This window comes from Stegodyphus dumicola, chromosome X1 (genome assembly GCF_044657685.1).
Source record: "Stegodyphus dumicola isolate Sdum_Otavi_A_Nest chromosome X1, ASM4465768v1".
Classification (NCBI taxonomy): Eukaryota; Metazoa; Arthropoda; class Arachnida; order Araneae; family Eresidae; genus Stegodyphus; species Stegodyphus dumicola.
In genome coordinates this window covers 16665479-16688494 of record NC_140780.1, presented here as the reverse complement: position 1 = coordinate 16688494, position 23016 = coordinate 16665479, and the positions used below count along the sequence as shown (strand labels likewise).

Genomic DNA, 23016 nt, shown 5'->3' with positions numbered 1-23016 from the left:
TGTATTTAAATGGACCAATGAAGCTCAAAATTCCTTTGACACTCTTAAAAATGAACTTTTAAAGGAACCTATTTTAACTCTACCCAATTTTTCCAAACCGTTTTCGCTTTGTACGGACGCTTCCAATTTAGCCTTAGGAGCTGTTCTTTGTCAGGAGGATGATACTGGGTTCTGGCATCCAATTTGTTATGCAAGCCGGAAGTTAAAAGATCCGGAGACCAGATACAGTACAGTTGAAAGGGAAGTTTTAGCAGTAGTTTGGGCTACTGCCTTTTTTCGCCAGTACCTTTTAGGGAAAAGGTTCACAATTTATTCAGATCAGGCGTCGCTGTCCCACGTGCTAAAATTGAAGGATCCCACTTCTCGGATAGCTAGGTGGATTATGAGCTTGTCCCAATTTGACTATACAATAATACATAAACCAGGGAAATTGAACGTAACAGCTGATTTCTTGTCTACAGCAGTAAATGTAACGCACCTTGTTCAAAATTCTGTCAGTCCAGACTTATTACAGACGTTCAAAGAAGAGCAGGGTTCAGATATGCATTGTAAGCAGATTATTTCAGATATAAAAAAAAATTTGACTCCTAGTCCTCATTTTTTGAAATTTTTTATGCGTAATGGCATTTTATATTGTGAATATGCTAAGCAACGTACCCGTTGGCAAAAACTGCACAGGTTGGTTGTTCCACGATCTTTAGTTTCACGTATTCTGCAAGAGCACCACGATTCGCCGGTGGCGGCACATTCCGGGTTCCATCGCACACTGCAACGTATTCAAAAATCCTTTTATTGGAAAGGCATGTATAGGGACATTCATAATTATGTAAAATCTTGTCATTCCTGTATCGGAAGGAGGGGTCACCGGCCTTCTCACAAGGCTCCTCTTCTGAGAATGCCTGTGGCTTCCCGTCCGATAGAAAGAATAGCCATGGACATTGTTGGTCCCTTACCCATTACTTTACAGGGAAATAAATACATCTTAGTTATCACTGATTATTTTACGAGGTGGCCCGAGGCTTATCCTTTGAAAGACTTTACTTCTGAATCTATCATAGAAAAACTGGAACTTTTTATTTCGGCTCACGGTGTGCCTTTACATGTAGTTACTGACAGGGGCTCGAATTTTATTTCACATGCAATAAAAGAAGTATATCAGAAATTAGGCATCACTAAGCACACCACCACCAGTTACCACCCGCAGTCTGACGGAGTCGTTGAACGCTTAAATGCTACTCTAATAAATTCTCTCAGCCACCTTGTGAGTGAGACGCAGGAAGATTGGGACAGACATTTGCCTTTCGCACTTTTAGCGCACAGAACTGGACGGCATAGCGCATTACTGGACTGCCCAGCATTTTTTCTTTATGGAAGAGATTTAAATTTACCTATTGATTTGTTGACACAAACAGACTTTAAGACTTATCGTGACACAGACACTTATTCAAGGGATTTAATTTTAAGACTCCGCAGGGTTTTCTCTTTAGTAAATAAAAACTTAACGGAAGCGGCTGAAAGACAGGAAAAGATTAGAGACAAGGTTGTTTTTTCAAAAAATATTAAAATAGGGGATATGGTGTATCTTTATACTCCTGTGTTGCGGCCTGGATTGACTAAGAAATTTGCGAAGTTTAATAAGGGTCCATTTAGAGTGGTCGAACAGGTCACCAAAGTGAATTTTAAAATTGAGTCAGTTACGAGCCCACAGCAGTCGCAGGTAGTACATGTGGATAGATTGACAAAGGTACCTGAACGTATAAACTTTCCTTCATTGCAGGCGTGCAACTCTGATGCTCCAGAGAGAATTCATAATCAATGTCCTGATATTCCTTATAACCTGAGACGTAGGGATTCGCAGGGTTTTGTTGCTTACTAATGTAGGGCTTTGCAAACATTTATTTTTGGACTCAGTAAATCAGACTTTAGCGAAATATATACATATAGATATATATTTTTTTGTTGTATATAGTTTGACTTTTTCAGTTTGGCCAAACGTTATTTTGTATATGCATTAGGTTGTATTATTACTATTATTTTTGTGTGTCTTGGATAAAATTCTAATGGGTATTTGCACAGCGTATTCTGGATGCTATTTTCGGAATTGATTTTACTTGGATTGAATTTTTGGACAATCACGTTTTCTTTCTTTCTGATTTTTTTTATGTGTGGGGTATTTTCGGCTGGTTCCGAGGTTCCTTGTGTTGTAACGTTCTTTTCTTTTCTGATGCTGGGCCCTGATCAGGCTGCTTCTGTTCTTAGACGTGATTGTTTGGGATTCATTCCGGGAAGTTATTCAATTTCGTAGTACTTAGGGGGATCTTTACTCTTTGTTTGAATACGTTCATGTGACATATTTTATTTGGAATTGTTTGAATTATTAGTGTGTTATTTTCTCAGGAATGTATTTTATGTATCTGCGGCGCGTTAATTATCTTATTTTTATTTATTTTATTTTTTTTGTGGTGTGAGCAATTGGATTAGATTATTTCTTTCTTCAGGTGTGTGTATTCGAACACATTCAGTGGCTTATCTATCGTAAGGGAAAAATTGAAAGATAAAGTCTTCTTCAACTTTGAAAGAGTGATTGTTCTTCCTTGGTCGAAGGTGAGACGTAGGAGGGTGAAATCTGGTTTCTTTTAAGGTCAAGTTCCTCTACTAAGGAGTATTGTGGTGCTGAGTTCACATTCCGGGGTTGGTTGCTTTCATTTTTTCGCGTTGAAGGCTGCAGGGGGGGAGTTGCTAACACAATGATTTCTAACTACAGGGTTTTCCCTCGATTGCATTGACAACTCCGTACTCATTTAATGTGCTCCATGATTGTGCTCAGCAGAAATTATCACAATAGTAGAATGTGTTCGACCTCAGGTGAAATTGTTCACATTAATGGACTGAAATGGAATGAATAGATAATTACATGTTCAGAATTGTGGCCACACAGAGACTGCAACACTAGTGTGATGCAATGAACTGGAGAAAAAAAAAATTTTTTTTTGTCATTATTGATTGATCTTAGACATATTTTGTTTGTGATTAACGCCTTATTTTTATTTTTGTATGTGTTCTGAATATTTCTATGTAATTAATTAAGTGATTTAATTGATGTTTTTGATTAATTATTTTTGATGATCTTCCTTGAGTATTTTAATTAGTAATTGCTTTGATTAATCTTGTTGTTTTACTTGCACATTTTGGACTTGAAATTTAATGTGTCAGTAATGTCACTGTACCAAGTAGTCGTGTGAAATATTGTTACATTATGTTATCCTTTAGCCTTATTGCACAGTATGAGTCATGGTATTTCAAGAAGTGTCTGTCTGCTAAATTTTGGTAAACCAAAATTTAATTCCTTAGGGGAAAGAAATGTTATGTAGAGAAATTATCTGATAGCGTTGTAAAAACTATGTGAATGATTTTATGATTTATGGAAATTTAAATTTTATTTAGATTCTGAATTATTTAATTTAAGGCTTTAATTTTGGGGAGAAACAGATGCTTCGGGAAATATTATTTAGTATAAATGAATATTATTTATTTTCTTTTATTTGCAAATCTTGTACAAACTTTTATTCATTGTGAAAGAAGCAGGGAAAGGGAGGCAATTTTCGCCAAGTCATGATTTCGTGCGCTTTAGAATGTTCGAGAAAGAATTTTCATTGTTAGTTGACCTTAAGAGAGGAAAGTACGTGACGGAAAGGTCAAAGGTTGCTACTTGTCTTTCAATGTAAGTCATTCAGGTTTTTGGCGATTGAGGGTCCGGTTGTTGGCTAAGTGAAGAAGGGCGCGCATGCGCGATCACCCTTTTTTCCGCATTCTGGAGTTGAAAACGAAGATTTTGCCATAATTAAGGGGGCGATAAGTGAAGCCATAGTGGAAGCCCGTTTGGTGAAGGAGACGAAGGAAATTCGAGTTGGATACACACTTACTCTGGACACTCTTACTTTTGGACTCGCGCACTTACTGGTTGGCTGGACTTGTGGATGTTACTCTGGAACTTACTTGGGACGTTACCCGTGAAGCTTGCTCTTGGGATGAGTAAGAACAGGCGAGCCGTAATTTCCTAGCAACAACGTTTCTGACCGGCGAAATTTGAACGAGTTACCTGCGTGTTGACATAGGACTTTCAGGACCAAGCGGATAGCCGTCCTGGGCAGCAGTGCTCCTGTTTCTGTTCTACAGTAGTGAAGTGGGTCTACATTTTTAGAACCAGTGTCAAGATGAGCCCGGCCGACATCAACGCGGGATAAGATAAGAGTCCTCCGCTTCAAGATGTCCCTTCAAGATAAGTTTTATTTTTTTTTGGTGTGTTTGAACTTTAGGCAAGCTTTTCAAAAACGTCCTTAGCAGAAAAAAAACGTCAAATCTAAAATTTAACTCTCAGGCCTTAAATTGTTTCCCTTTCCTTTCTTTTAAATCACCAGACAAACCTTAAGTTTTTTTATGAATTTAAATGAACAGATTCTCAGATGAGGTTAAGATTTTTCTTATTGTGTTGTAATTGAATAAACTGATATTTAATCTGGAACCTCTTACAGTATGTTTTCTTTATATATTTAATATGAACTTTTCCTTTATATCTTGTATATGTTTTATGTTTTCGATCCTCTCACGGCGCGGTCCCGGAATGCATTTTTTTCACAACGCAAAAATGCTGTACACATTTCACTATACGATTACTGCCTTTTACGGCAAGTAGTTTCATATTTAACATTTAACAATATAGGAATTTCAGATATAACATGGTACCTAGAAGTAAAACTATTTAACCTTGGTGTCGAAACTTTTTCTTCATAACAGTAGGCAGATGGAATATGTGCTAGACGTAACATTTATATATAGCCTGGCATGAACCATGATTTATTAGCAATAGGTTATGTACGTCCAGAATTATCCTAACGATTCAAGATGTGGTTTTGAGAATTTTCAATGATGCACATGAATTTCATTATCTGTGTTCAAAATTATCAAGACAATTCAAGAGACACTTTCAAGAATTTTCAATGCTGCACATGAACTTTGTTATCTAGGTCCAAAATTATTGGGATGATTTGAGAATTTTCAATAACGCGCAGGAACTTTGTTATCTCTGTTCAAAATTATCCATATGATTCAAGAGATAGTTCGAGAATTTTCAATAATGCAGTGTAGTGATTACTAAAAAATTCTGACAGATTCCATTGGATGCCACACTGAAATACTAATTATTTAAACACCATTGAAATTGCAATTTTTTTCTTTCTTGGTGAATTCTTCTACACTGAGCATCAGTAAAAGTAGTTATTCCAAAGTTTTGGGGAAAGATGTTTAACTACTCCTCAGGTTAGGATGCAAAGATTTAAATGATCCCAGTATGTTGGTCCTTATATTAATTCTATGGAGAAACAAAATTACTTTTTAAGCAAAAGCCTAAACAAGTTAATGCCTTATTTTTAAATAAATACGCTTTCTTGAATAACAGTTTTTCTGCAGCGTGCATTGGTGTGTATCAATTAATTTATCCTTTCTAAAAGACTGATCATGAGTAAAAAAAAAAAAAAAAAAAAAAAAAAAAAAAAAAAAAAAAAAAAAAAACACTCAATTTTCTTTTAAATAATGATTTGTAATTTACTCAAATAACATTTTTTATGTAATCGTAAACCAATGACTATGCTACTGATTAATTTATTAACTAAAATAACATAACAATAATTATAAACAGAGAGGTATAAAGGAAATTGGAACAAAATTCTCGGTTTCTCTACCTGAAGAAAAAAAAAAAAAAAAAAAAAAAAAAAACACCTAGTTTCCCAGTATAAAAGTTACAAAGTTTATTTTCTTGGGAATTAAAATCTATCATGCAGTTCCTATTGTCTTGAAGTTTAGTCACCCCTGATATACACTGTCAGGGGGAAAAAAAAAAAAAAGGACACTTTAAAAATTTGGACACATTAGCAAAACTTTGGTATGTTCAAACAAAATATAATGAAATTACTTGCATATTAGCATCTAGTTATCTACCTGGTGATAGTTAAGCAGCTTTTTAATGAATATAAAAATTGACATGTCAATCCCTCCCAACAAAGTACATAAAAGGCAAACATTTTTATAAACTTACATATGGGTATTCAAAATATAGATAAAATATTAGGAAATGGAATGTAACAAAATGTAAATGTTGCAAATTAATAAATTATAAGTTGAAATTCTTCTGATCCAGCCAAAATAGCGAAACCAAAATGGCTCTTTGATGGTCAAAGCTCTACGGAACATTATTAAAAAACATAATAAACTTCAACCCCAATCTAGTGTTTTTTAAGAACTTAAATGAAACATTCCGATTTTAAATCACACTAGTGTGATCATGGGACTTAAGACTCGGAATAGCTGATCACATATATGATACTATGGGCCCTAAAGGGAGAATTGTGTGATCACGGTCCTAAACAGGTTACCAAGAACTATAAAAATTATAGTTCTTAGTAACCTTTTTACCTTAAATATGCCATGATTTTTAAATTTGTGTATATATTCTGTCATAAAAGAAAAAACATAAAATTCCTGATAAGCAGCATAATTAACATTAACATAAATTACATTAACTGCTGTGTGAAAGAATCAAAGAAATGCAAGAAAATTTCAATATTCTGCAATTAGTTTACACACCAAGTAAAACAGAATATATAAATTTTTATGTATTTAATTATAGCAAAAGTTACAGAATAAACATGATACAAAATTTAACATGGATCATAAAACAACTAAGCAAAGGCTTAACCAATTACAGAATTTTATCTGGTTATTTAATCAGTTACTTTATCTGGTGCAATATGGCCACAATCTCCAACTCTTTTGATTCTGACTATACCATCACCATGAATTTCCACCCAACTTATGCTGGCATGAGGCAAGGAAAGCCTTTTTCCTGCACCAGGTTTAATCTGCAATAGACTAAAAGTAAAATAACTGTTAAAAGCATAATACTTAATCAAATAAAACGTGTGTGGGCATACACATTAATACACATTAGGTATACCTGCATATGTGAATGCATGAACCCTTTTAATTTAATTTCTTTTTCCAATTGAAATTTGTTATTCATGATTTAATTCAAGTCCCCATAAAACATTTTTAACAATTTACATTCAAGTTATTTTAAAACAATTTACGGAATTAAACTTAATACCTATGGGTTCACTCTCTTTACATACTAAAATTAATATTAGATCATATAATCAATATTTCTTTAGTAAAATTATTATTATCTATTGTACAAGTATTAGAAAGCTATTGTACAAGCAGCTATTGTACAAGTATTAGAAAAACTTGATTTCAAACTAAGTGAATTTAAAATCGCACAACATATATATATATATATATATATATACAGCATGGGTTCGTAACAACATGGACAGTTACTCAACACTCATATTTAGCCAATAATACACTTAGCCGACAGGTCATTTAGCTGAAAACACTCACATATAGACAAAAAAAAAAAAAAAAAAAAAAAAAAAAAAGGACGGGCAATGTTTTAAGAAAAATTTGTCCATATTTATCTGACTAAAGGCCAGTTCCAGGGAGCACAGCAAGAAGTTATATGGACAAGTATCCCATTTTTGTCTTAATATAATGTTACATAATGTTAAAAAGACTATAAATATTCTAAAATTAGCAGAAAAACATTTCAGCTCAGATTTTGAAATCAATTTTGAGAGTAACCAGCCATACATCTCTCTATTTCTGAAGAGGGAAAGGAAATTGTGGCAGTCAGAAGAGCAAAAAGCTTTCACATGGAAAGAAATGAATGATGAAACGTGCAAAACACATGTAACGTGATCTGTAGAAGAAAATGATAATGAAAAGTGAAAAACCTAAGGTATTGGAATCATGAAAACGTTGAAAAATTAAAGCCATTTATTAAAGAAGAAACTTTTACTAATGTGATGTGAAGAGTTCAAAGAAATCTAATTAACTAACTCAAGAAGCTCTATGGATAATTTTTGTAAATCAAAATTCAAAATTATGATTAAGTGTCCAATTGACATTTGCTATCAATTTTTTTTTTAAATTTCTCCTTTCAAAAACATGTATAATTCATATTCCTGGACCAGAAATTTCAATACTATCCAGTTTGGCTATTATATGTCTATAAAATAAAATTATAAATTTTATATTTTTGGTTTGCTAGAAGGCTGGTAGCTGCAAAAAAGGAAGCTATTTAGTTATTTACTTTTAATTGCTCTGTTTTAGCAGTAAAAGTAATGGATATAATAACAAAGTAAAAGAACTCCTTTTCTTTAAAATACCCACAAATATCGTATGAAATTTAGTGTTAAAAATCCTGTTTCATAGTATTTGCTATATATGGTGTGTCATATTTTAAATTTATAGTACATGCCTCATATTACATTAAAATGTTTATATTACATAAAAACCTACATACAAACATAGGAACATAACACTTCATCAGTTTATAGGCACATTTTGATCTCAGAAATATGGTCATCATTTACTAGATGGGTTTCATTTATGAGAAATGCAGAAATCGCAAATTCATCCTGCAATTTTTCATATATTGATCAAAATACTTGATCTAGAACTGAAATTTTTATCATAATATTTTTCTGTTCATTGGCTTCATTCAAAATGATGTTTTTCTGCTAACTTAAAAATATCCATTACACACTATATTACTACAGTCGAATACCGAAAATCCGCCAACCCGAAATCCATGTTGCCTCTTAAAATATAAACATTCAGTTTATTGGTTCCGGAAACTGCAACATTGAGTACGAAGTATTGAAGAAAAAATACTTACCGAATAATGACGTCATGATTACCGAATAATAACGGAAATACAAAATTATCGTCATTATGATAAACGTTTTTTTTCCCTCTCTAAACTGCATCGAAGTAAAAAAGCAGACGATTCACTCAACTCTTCTTTCCAGTTCACAATACACATTGTTGTGTTTTCTGAGCTTATTTATTTCACGGGATTATTTAGTGCTGCCTTTTTTTTAATCCGGATGTTTTGTGGATAAATTAAGAATATTTTAAATTTCAGCCCTTTTCAATACAATTACAGATAAGGAACGCACTCATGATTTTACTGCTTGCAACGTTGAAAAACGTAAACACGTTGCATTGACAGCAATGCAAAAAGTGCAAAAGCTGGAGACAGGTGCTACTCCTCGGTTTATGGCAGAATCGTATAGAAAAGCTGTTGAAATTTTACAGCAACAGTGATTCTAACACTGGAATCCGAAATCTTTGCACAAGGCGAAATCGGCAAACCTCGATGCTGTGTATATATAATACAATGAATAATATATAGTCAATTTATATATATATAATAATAATTTAATGCATATAATAAGTTATTGCAATAATGTGTATAATAATTTAATTAAATGCCTTATTTATCTTGCACTTTTAGTCTGAAAATTATTATTTATCTTTTCTGTCCTGAAATCTGTAAAATCCTAAAATCCCCACAACCTCTGGTCCCAAGCTTTGCGGATTTCTGGACTTCTACTATATTATATACGTTATGCTCTTAAATTTTCTTTTCAGAATACTTGTTTTCTGATAAACTAATTATATCAAATCAGTACCATTGATAGAGGAACTTCTGCCACTGATAGGGATGAAGCCTTTCAAAAATATTCTTCTTGCTGTCATAAAAACTTTCAGCTATTAAAAATAATCTTAACAATCTTATCATAACATTTTTATCTCTCAATCTGTTACAAAATTGTTTGGATTCTCCACAAATTCAATTTTCAGGTTATTTTTGCAACCTTCACTAAAATTTCATAGTTCAATTCTTAAAAGATTCCATCTCTGATTTTAATTCTTGTGTAATTTTGGATTATCAGGTCAGTATGCTTTGACATATATCAGCCAAATTGAAAATGCCTTGAAATCTTACAAAACTTTTATAACTAATCATAACTGGGCACTTAACCTTAATTTTGAACAAGGAAAAATTATTCATAAAGCTTATTCAGTTAGTCAATTAGATTTCTTTGAACCCTTCCACATTTACAAAAATATTTCTTCTTTAATTAATGACGATAATTTTTCAATGCTTTCCAATTTTTGATATAGTTTTATGTTTCATTATCATTTGCCTTCATTAATCATGTTACATTCGTTTTTGCTTTGCTGCACTTATTTCCTTCTACATAAATTCTCTCCTCTCATTCCTAGAAATTTTCTTTCTCCCTTCTGAAATAGAAAGACCTTTGTCTGATTGCTCTCGAAACTGATTTCAAAATTAGGTTGCTTTTATGATTAATTTTAAAATCTATAGTCTCTTTAGCATCACAAATAAAGTGAAAATGTGGTATTTATCCCATAAACCTTCCCACTGCATATCCTGGAAATAGCCTTTTAACAGACAAACATGAGCAAATTTTACCAAAATATTGTGGCGCTTTTTTTTCTTTAGGGACTGCATGTAGACATTGTCGGCTAAACGTCCATGTCTGATAACTACTGTCGTCAGCTAAATGTCTGCAAACGATGCAGCGTAGATGTACATACACACCCTCATTCTCAGGGAACCCAAATATTTTCACTTTTTCTCATACAGAAAAGCAAATATTCACCATTGAAAAATGAGTGATGAAATTTAAAAATCTGTTTATCAATTTTCGCTTGAAATTCAAAGAAAGAAGAAAATCGATGTTTGATTTCAGATAATGAATGAGGACCATCTGCATATGTTAGAAACTGCTGTGCTTAATCGTATTACAAAATACACAATGTAATATTTCATATCAACCAGTTCCCTATGACAACACTTCTAAAAATAGCCACTATTTCTAAGAAAACAATTAAGCGTTGATAGTAAGAATTACAAGAACTAAGATTTAAAAACATGGCCGAACTGGAAACCATGGAAAATAAATGGAGTTTGCGCAAAGACTCGATCATATGCTCAGCTGACAACACACTGGGATATGTGGAAAAACCCAAACCAAGGGATTTGTTTGATAATGAATGCTTCCTTGTAACACAGGCAAAAAGATCTGCTTATAAAAATATGGTCCAAAAGCGACATTCAAGACTCTCTGTTGAGGAATATAAGAGATCTAGAAAACAGGAGAAGATCTATCGACTTAAGAAAAGACTTTTTCACAACGACCTATTTAAGGATGTTGAACATATGAGGGGGTCAAGTGAAAGCCGTGCTTTCTATTGTGAAATTAATCTTGGCTGCAAATATTTTAAGCCTAGAACTACTGCCTGATGATGAACTACTGCCTAGAGACAAAAACAACATCATCCTAAATGATAGGAAAGAGGTACTCTATAGGTGGAATGAGCACTTTAGTAAGTTGTTGAATGACCATATGCAGGATGGGCCTTCAATCTATCCAACTACCTCTGTAAACACCGATAGTATCCCACCACTATCTTTGTCAGAAGTTAAAGAAGGAATTAAAAAGCTAAAAAATAACAAGGCACCAAGCCCTGACTCGATTACTTTACCCGAAGATTGGAAACTGAGCATCATCTGTCCTATACACACACACAAAAAAAAAAAGACATTTTGGAATGTACCGACTACAGAGGAATCAGTCTCCTTTGTGTTTTCTACACACTATTTTCCAACATACGTTTTAGTAGACTAGTAACTTATACAGAAAATATTGTAGGTGATTATCAATGAAGTTTCCGCAAAGGAAGATCTACAGCAGAACCTTAGGCAAATTTTGGAAAAAACTAACGAATATGACACTGCAATGCACCACTATTTTGTTGATTTTAAGACTACCTACGATTCAGGAAAAGAGAAAATATTTAATTAAAGCTATGAGAGAATTTGCAATACCTGAAAAAGTTATAAATTTGGTCACCATTACTATTACTGAGACAAAACTTAGGACCAGAATATCTTTCTGAGCCTATTGTTGTTTCAAATGGGCTCAGACAGGATGATGCACTGGCCTGCTTGCTTTTTAACCTTCCCTCCAAAAAATCATAAAAGACTCCAACATTAATACTCTTGGAACTATCTTTACAAAGTCTGTTCAGATTTTTGTGTTTGCTGACGATATTGACACGCATTACCGAGTCAGTTAGAGAGACTTTTACATCTCTAGAGGCTGCAGCCAGCAAAATGCATTTAGTAATCAACCAAAATAAAACTAAATACATGCCACGTGGTAATAACAGCAGCCGCTATTTTGAAATTGGGAATTACAAATTTGAAACTGTAAGCAAATTTAAATATTTAGGATCAGAAGTTAATACTCTCAATGATTTAATGCCTGAGATCCGTAGTAGAGTCACAGATGCTAACCGATTTTTTTTCGGTCCCAAAAAAATACTTAAAAAAATACTGCAGAAAAATGAAGATTTTAATTTACAAAAGCTTAATTAGAACCATTCTTACATACTCTGCTGAGACCTGGGCAATGACAGTAAAAGCTAAAAGTATCATTTCTGTCTTTGAAAGAAAAATTTTGAGAAGTATTTTTGGTGGCATAAAATCTAACAATATTTGGAGAAGAAGAACTAACCCTGAACTCTATAAATCATTTAAAGAAATAGACACAGTAAAATATATAAGGATTCAGAGAATTAAATGGACAGGACACCTTTGCAGAATGGATGAAAATCGAGTAACTAAAAAGATCTCGACCAGACCATTCGGCACCCAAAAAAGAGGGAGACGTAGACTTAGGTGGCTGGACTGTTTGGAAAGACTAAAGAATTTTAAAAATAACCAATTGGATGTTCATGGTCTGGAATAGAAGAGCTTGGAATTCAATTCTGAGGAAGGCAAGGGCCATCCTGGGCTGTCTGGCGATTGAAGAAGTAAGAATTACAGTATTATTCTTTAATATGACCACTTCTTAAGACAAACAAGACCCTCAAATACGCATTAAAGCAACTGCCTGCATGAATAATTTTTATGCAATAATGTCACAGTTTACAACAATTATAACAGCACAACTATGTTTATGGATAATAGTTAATAATTTCTGAATAATTTTGTTTTCCCAGTATGATACAATTTGTTGCATTTCACTGATTCTTCAAATGATACAACCTGCTTTAAATGATTCATCATCTTTCTAAACTTAATTTTTCCTTTCCTAATATTTTTTCACATTGTGTATGCATAGTTAGTAACTATTTTGAAGTTGAAAGTTCAGAATACAACATGCATTAAACAGTTCAATATCTTCCTAAACTGCAATTAATTTTTTTCCTCTACCACATGTGCTATGCACAAAATATAACTTGAAAACATTTAAATAAGGAGCAGATTTATTATAAACTTTTAATCTTAGTTTCATATAACATTCTTTGAGCTCAAAGAAAGAGCAAATAAAGTGAACCAATGCACTTGTACTGCGACTCCTTTTGTAAGTGTTGTTTCATGCTAAGGGTCAGATGAAGGAAGCTGTAAACATATAAGAAGAGAATTTTTTGTATTTTCCGGTCAATTAAAATTAGTAGTTTCGATAAAGAAGTTTTAGGCCTCCGCAAGAGTAAAGGGGCCTGTCACAAAAATTCTTTGTTTGGAAGCAAACAAAAGACATACTTTTCTCAAGATGAAGATTGTCTTTTCGTGGGAGTTCTTGGTAATTCAACTGCTCAGGCTTAAACAAAAATTTTCTACACGAGTCATTAACAAAATGGGAGGCGGGGTGGAGATCTCAAGTTCTCTCATGGGTGTTACAAAAGAACGGAGTGACAGCTTTTCATGCGAAAGTTTAGGCAATATGTAATAAAAAAAGGGGTCATTCAAACTTGAACCATTGTTACCATCAGTTTGCTTGTTTAATAAAAATATTTTTATTTTGAAAACTATCAGTAAGAACTCGTCGATTTGCCACGAAATTTCTTCGAGATCACAACTTTTTCTTCATTAACGTATAAGACTGTACAGCCTTCCCTCATGTTCCTGTGTTTGATACTAACGGTCACAAACAGAAAAAATAAACGCCATCAAATGCAAATGCTCAGAAGCTAAATGTAACAAACTTGTGACAGGCAGCAACAAATGCAAAAAATGTACAAGAATAATCGCATACAGATCCAACACAATAGCATAAAATTCTTGTGATTTGAAAGAACTAAGAATAAAATGGCATTTTAAAAAATGAAACTGAGAACAAAAATTAGATTAAAATAAGAAAAAAATATTAAAAATGTAATTTAAATGGAACTAGATAAACAACTGAAATAGAAATATAGAGAAAAAGTGAAGGAACTATTATTTTAAGAAATAAAAATCAAAATTAATGAAAAATAATGGAAAATATGGCTAACACAAGTTTGGTCTCTCTGTAAAGCGATGCAAGGGAAACATTGCAGTGCCTCGGGCAAAAGTGGTGCACATTTTGTCTACACCCCTGCAGAACTTCCAGATTCATTGCAAGCAGTGAGGGAATGCAGACCTTTTTTTTTTAAAGTCTGAAGATATGTTTTCACCACAGTAGGTCAAGGCATGGCTGTAAGATCAAGGTTGAAGTCCAAGAAATGCTTTTCAATAAAGACATTACTTTTAATGGTCATATTTGCTTTGAAAGGTAAGGCAAACAATCAATCAGGCACTAGGTGTGGTGGTGTATTTAATTATGGCAAAGCACACTAGGGCTATCTGCCTAAGGGGAGGGATGCCTTCGTGGAGGACTTTCTAAGGGAAACTGGCTCGTATACACGTTACACATGGGGAAAACCACGAAAACAACCATGCAGCCAGCCCGTTCCCGGGATTCGAACCTCGGACCGAACTACCAGTGTTCAGCGACTTTACCGCTCGGCCGCTGGTGGGCCAATCAGGCACTAGGAAACACTCATGCTGGGATGACCAATTGCTTCTCTTTGTTTATACCAGTTTGCAATTTATGATTGGTGAGATTTAAATTTTATATTCATCCAATTAACATTCCAGAATGGCAGTTACAGGAACGGAACAGATGTCAAATGAGAAGAATCTGGGACCATTTACAAATTCTGACCAAAATTAAGAATTTTAAGGATCAAAAACTGTTTAAAAAGAACCTAAGAATTTTTACAGGTCCTATGAACCCTGTTCCCAACATGGGAATGATATCAGCATCTTTAAAGTAAAGCATTTGAAAATTAATACTGATATCAAGAAAGCACGATTTGAATTTTTCAGAAAAGCAAAACTGCCCACAGCTTACATACATGAAATTCCTACTTCTCAAAATACGGCAGAAAAATTTATGAAAATACTTTCAAAAATAAGGCCATGAAGTTTCAATAAACGCACAATTTAACTTCCTGTAGTGCCACCTCTGAGCATAAAATATTCATTTACTTTTATCAAGTTAAATACAAAATATTATTAACTCTTATCACATTTCAGTCCAAATTTCTGATAGAAATTACATACTTCCCAAAAGTTACACAGCAACTATAAAACAAATTTGCTTCTTTGGCGATTACAAATTCTTTATTGGGTGAAAGAATTTTAATTATTGAACTTGCAGGTTTAGTTACCAATATTTCTGCAAATTTTTCAAGCAAATGTTTTACATTAGGCCTTCCTGTTTAACTCTACACTTCATTCTAAATTCAAAAGAAAAAGATGAAAAATGAATATGTCGTTTATCAAAAAATGTATTTTGATGTTGTACAATATTTTCATAACAATTTATATTAAAAGGAGATCATTCTGAGCTTTATAATAAAATATACATGTTGTTAGACACTATTTAGAAAAATGCATTTTTGTATGGTTTTTCTCAGTTTCGATCACATTACAATTATTACAAATACATATCACTTGATATCAAATGTGATAGTACAACAGGTATTTTAGTCTTACTTGCAGATGAAGTATCGAATGACAGCAGCATGTGTAACCATTATTTCATAGCTATCAGATGTAGCAGATGAAGAAGGTCTATGGAAGAATTTCTTGAAAGCAAAATTGAGTCGTTTTTCAGGAATGGGACACTCCTAAAAATGTATCACTCTTGAGATTTTATAGTTAAAATTGGTAAACTAGATTTTACATGCAAATTTTTTATATGTGAAAAAAGATATAATTCTTTGAAGAAATACCGTATTTGACGGCATATAAGACACACTTTTTTTTCCTAAATTTGGTCTCAAAAAAGTTACCTGCGTCTTATATGTGAAGGACGCAGGTTAACTTTCAATACTGAATGCTATTTTTAGCCCGGATAAAGGTCTAGACACACATAACTTTTTCTACATCTACATGTGTGTGGCCTTCTAAATAACGGTGCGTCTTATATGCCGTCAAATACGGTAAATATTGTTAACTACGAAGGTAAATTTTCTACTATACCCAAAAACTCATGCTGTCCTAAAGAGGAGCCTCATTGGAAGCATTTCTGAATAAAACTATTTTGTATTTATAAAATTATCAAAATTTAATGCAAAATACTCATTCCATTTCTGCAAATCAAATTGCGACTGAATGAACATTATTCAAAAGTCTTATATAATCTATTGCAGCACACAAGTACTTCCAACAGCAAAATGAAATTCATATAAAATACTACCACACATAATACACTGCCTGACAAAGAAAATGTCACACCATAAAAGAATGATTAAAAAAAAAAAGACCTAACTTTGTGCATAGACAATGAAGCACTTAAATGTTTTGATTTTCAAAGTTGTACAACAATAACCCATTTCCTGCAATATAGTCTTGATCATGTCATTGCATCGAACCAATAAGTATATGGATCATACTTGTAATATCATTTATCACGTACTGTTCAGGTGGCCTCACAATCCATCTTTGTTTCATAGAAGAGAGTACTTACCCAAAGCTCAACCATGTCCCATATATGCTTGATTGGCAAAAGATCGGCATGGCCAAAAACGCACTTACAGGCCTTTCAGCACATTCATGGTCAGTAGAACAGTATAAGGCCATGGTAAAAATATATTTAAGGGTGCCCCTTGGCGAAAACTGGCAATTAACCAGCAAGGCACAATTTCAAGATGGTTGCTTCACAAAACCAAAATAACAAGTCAAAGAATGGCACAAACTCGGTGTCCATGAACACATCAATCTGTTTGCACTTAAAAAAACATCAGAGAATTGCATAAACTCGGCACTGCGCACTGACTTGACTTTGTCCATGGACACATCACCCCATTTTCACTTAAAATTCGAAGGAGCACCCAATTCTACACTAGAGCCAAACAAATATATATTCTCAATAAAATGCATTTTAAATCAAACAATGAAATAACATAAAAGGGAAATACATCTTATCGCATCTACACACTACACAAAGGAAATATCCACTTACCTTATTTAGAAATTTCTGTGTCTTCAGTCCGTGGTACGCAAAATTCCTTAACAGCATCCAAAAATCTTTCCTCAAACCATGTTCCCTTTCAAATGGAATGCTTTATTTGGTGAACATTTGAACCTTTCTTGCGACAAAGCCATCTGAACGATCTGTTCGACCATACAAATTTCATTCGTACAAACAGGACACTTATAATTCCCATGAATTACATCCAACAAAGTTCCTTTTCTTCTGTCCTCAACCCCTCCCAAAAAAAAAAAAAAAAAAAAAAAAAAAAAAAATTCTGGTCCTGTTATTAACATAACACAAAGTAAAACTGGTCACAGTAAAACATAACAGTAAAACTGGTCAATCCGGTGTCTCGGTCCATACTATCAAACACCCAGTTTACCACTAGCAGCCATTTTACAATGCAAAGCACACAATACGCAACGTACTTCCTAACTGATATCCAATGCAGAAATAAGCCCTTACAAAAATTTTCCCATCAGTCAAATTCACCGCAATAACGCAACCAATCACATCATGATATGGTTTCCATAACATTCAATTACTCAGGTTACCATAAATGAAAAAAAAAACTTGGCAATAATCCACGGACCACCCTAAAATATAGGCTAACTGAGGCCTATATTTTAGTCATGTTGAAAAATTACATTTTCAATGTCCTCAGAATACTGAAGAAGATGCAGCTGCACTGTGTTATCAGTACAGCAGCTACTTGTTAATGTGACTGTAATGCATAATACATACTAGAGCTAAAACACTCTTTACAAATTGTTATTTCATATTAACTGGCCTTGTGTTTCTCGAAAATGGTTCAGTCATCTAGACAGTGAGCATGCAGTGCTCAAAGACACAGACACTGAACATCATTTGTGAGGCAAAAGCAAGATTCATCATTGAAGATCACATTGCCCCATTCAACATTCCAAGTAACTATGATAAGATTACCATTGCAAACGTTCATGACAATAGTTCAGTATAAATGGAAGCTCTCCTAAAGGACAACTAAGATATCAAACCTGCATCAAACAGTCACTGTGAAGCAGCCCATGTTGAAATTAGAGAAACAGAAATATCTTACACACAACACAAAATATCTCCAGTTGTGGGCTATAAGTCAGATATAGCATGATGGATAAGGCAATTACAGAGCTCAGATTTGTATCTGTGCTATACACCCCATATGGCACTGCACCTTTCTTCACTTTTGCCAAATCTGGAACATCTTTGGCATCAATCTACAGTATGGAGGTCTAATATGGAAGCTCTTGTGAAGTTGCTCATTTGTGATGTTTTAATGGTATGACCTTTACTGATTCCTTTACCATATTTAGAAGCAGCAGTAGCTGGGATGCTACCAAAATTTGTGTGTATTGTTTGGGTGCTTATCCTGTATGTTAATCATCTGATTGGCATAAAAATGTAATCATTTGCATAACTTGCACATATGCACTCCTAAACAAATTTGCATTTGCTTTTTTATGGTGTGGCTTTTTCCTTGACAGACACCATGCATAAAATACAGAAAAGAGAAAAGAAATATTGGATTTTAATGAAAGTTTCCCACTGCTGCAAATATCACCTGCACAAACAGTTAGTGATCGTGTGTTTAATCATGTTTTGTCAAATGATTTTTGGCATTTGAAAGAAAGAAAATTGCTTTAGAACACTGTGTAGTGAAACTAGTAAATAAATACCATTATCATTAAGTACGAGGTGTCTAAATGGAACTATCATGCTATCAGATTAGAAGTATCATTTACTTCCAGTTCTATTGCAAAAACTCAGGTACAGAATGTCACCAAATCATGTGTACAGTTTTAGGTACTAATGTTGTATCATATGATACATTGCAAAGATTTGGCACCGGAAGTTCAAAAACAAGGACTATGACATTCAAGAAGCACAGCACTCTGGACAGCCGACTGATGTCGATGAGGCCCACCAGCAAGAACTTGTGGAAGATCAGAATACAACCACTCAAGAGCTTGCCAAGTAGTTAGACATCAGTGCCATGCCCATTTGTCGCTATGCATCACATGAACTTGACATACAAGTTCAATTACTGGCTGCTGCATGCGCTGACTCAAGCAGATTAGGACAGACGTGTTCAGGCCTGCACTAATCTGCTCAATTACTAATGCAAGGACAAAATTCTGGACTGGATTGTCACTTATGATGAAAAGTGGATTTATGAGGAATAATACAAGACCATATGTGTTTGCATTTACCAGCTGAACTCTCTATGGACTCGAATGGGACCTTTTGCCATACTCACCATTTAGAGCCCACATTGCTCCTTCGAACTTCAACCTTTTTTTCACACCTGCAGCTACATCTTGCTGGTGCTATCATCCATTGTGCACAGGATGTCCAAAATAACTGGACTCTTGGCCATCAATTTCCAGGCCGAAGGCTTTCAAAAACTATGAAAACTTTGGCAGAAAATCTTCGATTTGGGTGGTGATTACTACCGCATTAAAGGTATTTCATGTTTTTTCTTTCCTTAACTTTATTAAGAACGATTTTTGGCAGAAAACTTTCGTTACAGCCAGATATTTTTATAAGCTGTGTAAAAAAATTTTCAGTTGCTATCATGAAAATTTGTATATATTAGATAATAATCAAACTACTTTCAGTCATTTCCAAGATAGAAGAGTGCAACATGTAAGTACTAGTTTGACCATACATAATACAGAGGAAACATTCAATTACAGCAGTATATTTGAAATACATGTCTTTATAATCACTGCTTATGGTCAGTATCATGCTATATCTACAAAAAATACAAAAAGCTTACTCCAAAAAATTTACAGATACAAAAGAAAAAAACTATTATATGAATGTTGAATTATCCTAAGTAGTAGGATGATATTACTACACCGAAATAACAGTACTTGTCAGTGGCAGAGCATATTATTGGTCAATTAGGATGTAACTGATGAAGTGAAATTTTTGTCCATTTTAAAATACAGCAGTCTTTCATTTGGCAGGGATATGCAATCCTTAAAACATTCATGTTAAACGCAGCTACTCAGTACAACTACTGACAAAACATGCAATGAATTCACGTGCACTTTTGAAAATTTTGACTGAAGTTTATAAGTTCAGTGGCCGGTTTACACTTCTCCGAGTGACTTTCTGCGAGCCCCTTGTCTGAGCGTCTCAAACCAAGTGAGCGAATGGACCTGCAATTTGATAAGATTAATTACACCAATGAGAGCCAGACTGACAACTTGTCTCCGTTTGTCTGCAAAATGGATACCAACATGCAAGTTGCTGTGCTTGAAGTTTGCGAAGCAGTTTCCAATGAATTAATTTTTGATCTGGGAGGGGGGGAATGTAAAGGAAATGTAAATGTGACTGGGTAGCTCACCGTGATGAATTGGGAGCATTAAATCCACTTTTAAATGAAATTTGGAGTGAGGATATCCAAAGTTACAAAAACTTCATCAGTATGGGTGAAGAATAATTTGAAACTTTATTGGAAATGCTCATTCTGCTTATTCAGCTGGGAAAAAAAAAGATACGTTCTTTCGAGATGCTTTGCCAGCAATATTAAAATGCAGATAGTGCTTCTGTTTCTAGGGATGGGAGACTCCTACAGGTCTCTGCAATATTTATTTCGAGTGCCAAAATGCACAATTAGCATATTTATTCCAGAAGTGCTTGAGGCCATTTTCTGTGTATGAGGCTCAGCGAAAATTATTAAGCTTGAACTCTCCAACACCCTCAAATTTTAACACATTAGTAATAGGCTCATATGTCAGCAATTTTTATTTCAAACTTCCGACTGATCGTTTGTAAATAAAATCTAATTTGTTATTCAATTAGAAAGGAAAGTCTATAAACAAAATTTCAAAATATATTAGGTGAAATTGGCCATGAGTAAAACTGGTTTTTGAAATTTATATCAACAAAATCAAATGTTTGCCCTTTCATTAATTTTTTAATGAAAAACTGTATTTTATTGGGTAGTTGAATAATATATAATTTAATTGTTTTTTGATTAAAGAAAATTTAAAAACAAATATGTTTAAAATAAATATTTTGCATTCGATACCCTAATTTAATTTTCTTCTCTGTTTTTTCTACATTATCAAAAAACCTAAATCCATTCTCATCAGTAGTTATATCCACGTTATGTTTATGTATTAGTAAACAATTGTTGTAACATTCAGGTAGTGAAGTATCCCATAATACTTCACAAGATGCAATTAAATTATCGCTCCATTTCAGCATTTTTGATATGACGGAAAAAGTTGGGCATGACATCTCTGCGACCACGACTTGGGTTACTGCCCGGATAGATTTTCAACTGGGTCAAAGTAGAAATGGAATGGCTAACTTATCTCTCCTAAGTTTCTATTTGGATGAAGTGAGTGTTTACATTCTTGAAGTCGTAGCAAGAGGCTAGCTGCACGCTACTTGGACAGGTGTAAACTGGCCTTAAGTTGCTTCAACTGCATATAAAGTTCTTTGAAACTTGAAAATTTATTTATTTTTATTTTAGTAATTTTCGTCAATGTCATTATTCAAAGATCAAGTTGCTCACCGAGACCACCAACACTATCACAAATTTTTTTTATGATGTATTTTCAGTACTTCAATTATATTAACTTAGCCCACCTCATAGAAGTTTAACGGAGAGAATTTCAGTAAATATCATGACAGAATTATACTGAACAAGATAACAAAAACAAGAAGTTCTAACATTCAATAAAGTAGTCACATTATTTGTGCAATGTTAAATGAAATTCAAACACTTGTTAAATAGTTACAAGTTGAAAGATAAGTAAAACAGAACCATGGTCAACAAGGATTTATCAGCTCAGATCTCAAGTATACAGGAAAACCTTCCAGAATAGTGGCTTCCATAGAGAATTTTTCAACAGAAAATAGCTGATGTTTAAAGACTAAAATGCCATTGAATTAGCGATATACAGTGTTACACAAATGTTACATCTGTTGTGTCTATGCCAGCTTTGTTTTTTTCACGTACATGACATAGCAACATAAGTTTCTCTTGTATGCATTAGGAACATCAGCTTTGTTATATTTGAAGAAAAAGTCAACCATGAAAGAGCTGACGGTCTGCAAGTTTAAATAAAATAATTGGATTAAAAGATGGAGTCATTTAACTAAATACAGATTTACATGAAACATAACATTGTGGAGAATCCAGAAGTGATTTGTGATCTCAGTTGAAAGGTCAGTTACGCCTTTTTATTTATGTTTAAAATTTAGAAAAGTTCTTTCATTTCTGCTTGCTCAGAATTGTATGACGAATGTTCTACACTGCTGGCCATTAAATGTGCAACACCATGAAGGAAATCAAACACAAAAAAGATATTTATTGTGTGTAAACAGAAGGGTATGAAAATAAAATGATTAAATTTGTAAGCATTTTGGAGGTTTACAGGGCTGCAGAATTAGTAGAAACAGCTGCCACCAATGGCAGCTAAAACGGCCCTTACCCCATTAGGCATGGATTCAAACTGGGCTTAGATGACAGAAATGGGCAACTCATTAAATGCTGCTTCAAGTCTATGCCACACTTCATCAACCGTATTAGCTGGAGACAGGTGGTGGGCCAGTCTCATAGCAACCCATGACCAGATGTTTTCAATGGGTGACAGATCTGGACACTGTGCAGCCCAGGGCAGCAATCTAATACTCTGTGCATCGAGGAAGGTCACAACACGACATGCAATATGCCACCTTGCATTATATT

The 23016-nt window shown here is 33.8% G+C and overlaps 1 protein-coding gene across 4 annotated transcripts in view; it reads right to left on the bottom strand.

Annotated features, from left to right (window-relative positions):
• Positions 1-6657: 6657 nt before the first annotated feature.
• The window catches only part of LOC146993095 (serine/threonine-protein phosphatase Pgam5, mitochondrial-like), a 79248-nt gene continuing 62889 nt past the window's right edge, over positions 6658-23016 (bottom strand). For all 4 annotated transcript variants that reach the window (XM_085807085.1, XM_085807088.1, XM_085807086.1 and 1 more), the window contains 2 exons: positions 15803-15936; positions 6658-6924 (listed from right to left, as the gene is read on the bottom strand). In XM_085807085.1, the coding sequence (XP_085663211.1) occupies positions 6777-6924; positions 15803-15936 (282 nt within the window). In that variant the 3' untranslated portion in view covers positions 6658-6776. The remainder of the gene's footprint in view (positions 6925-15802; positions 15937-23016) is intronic.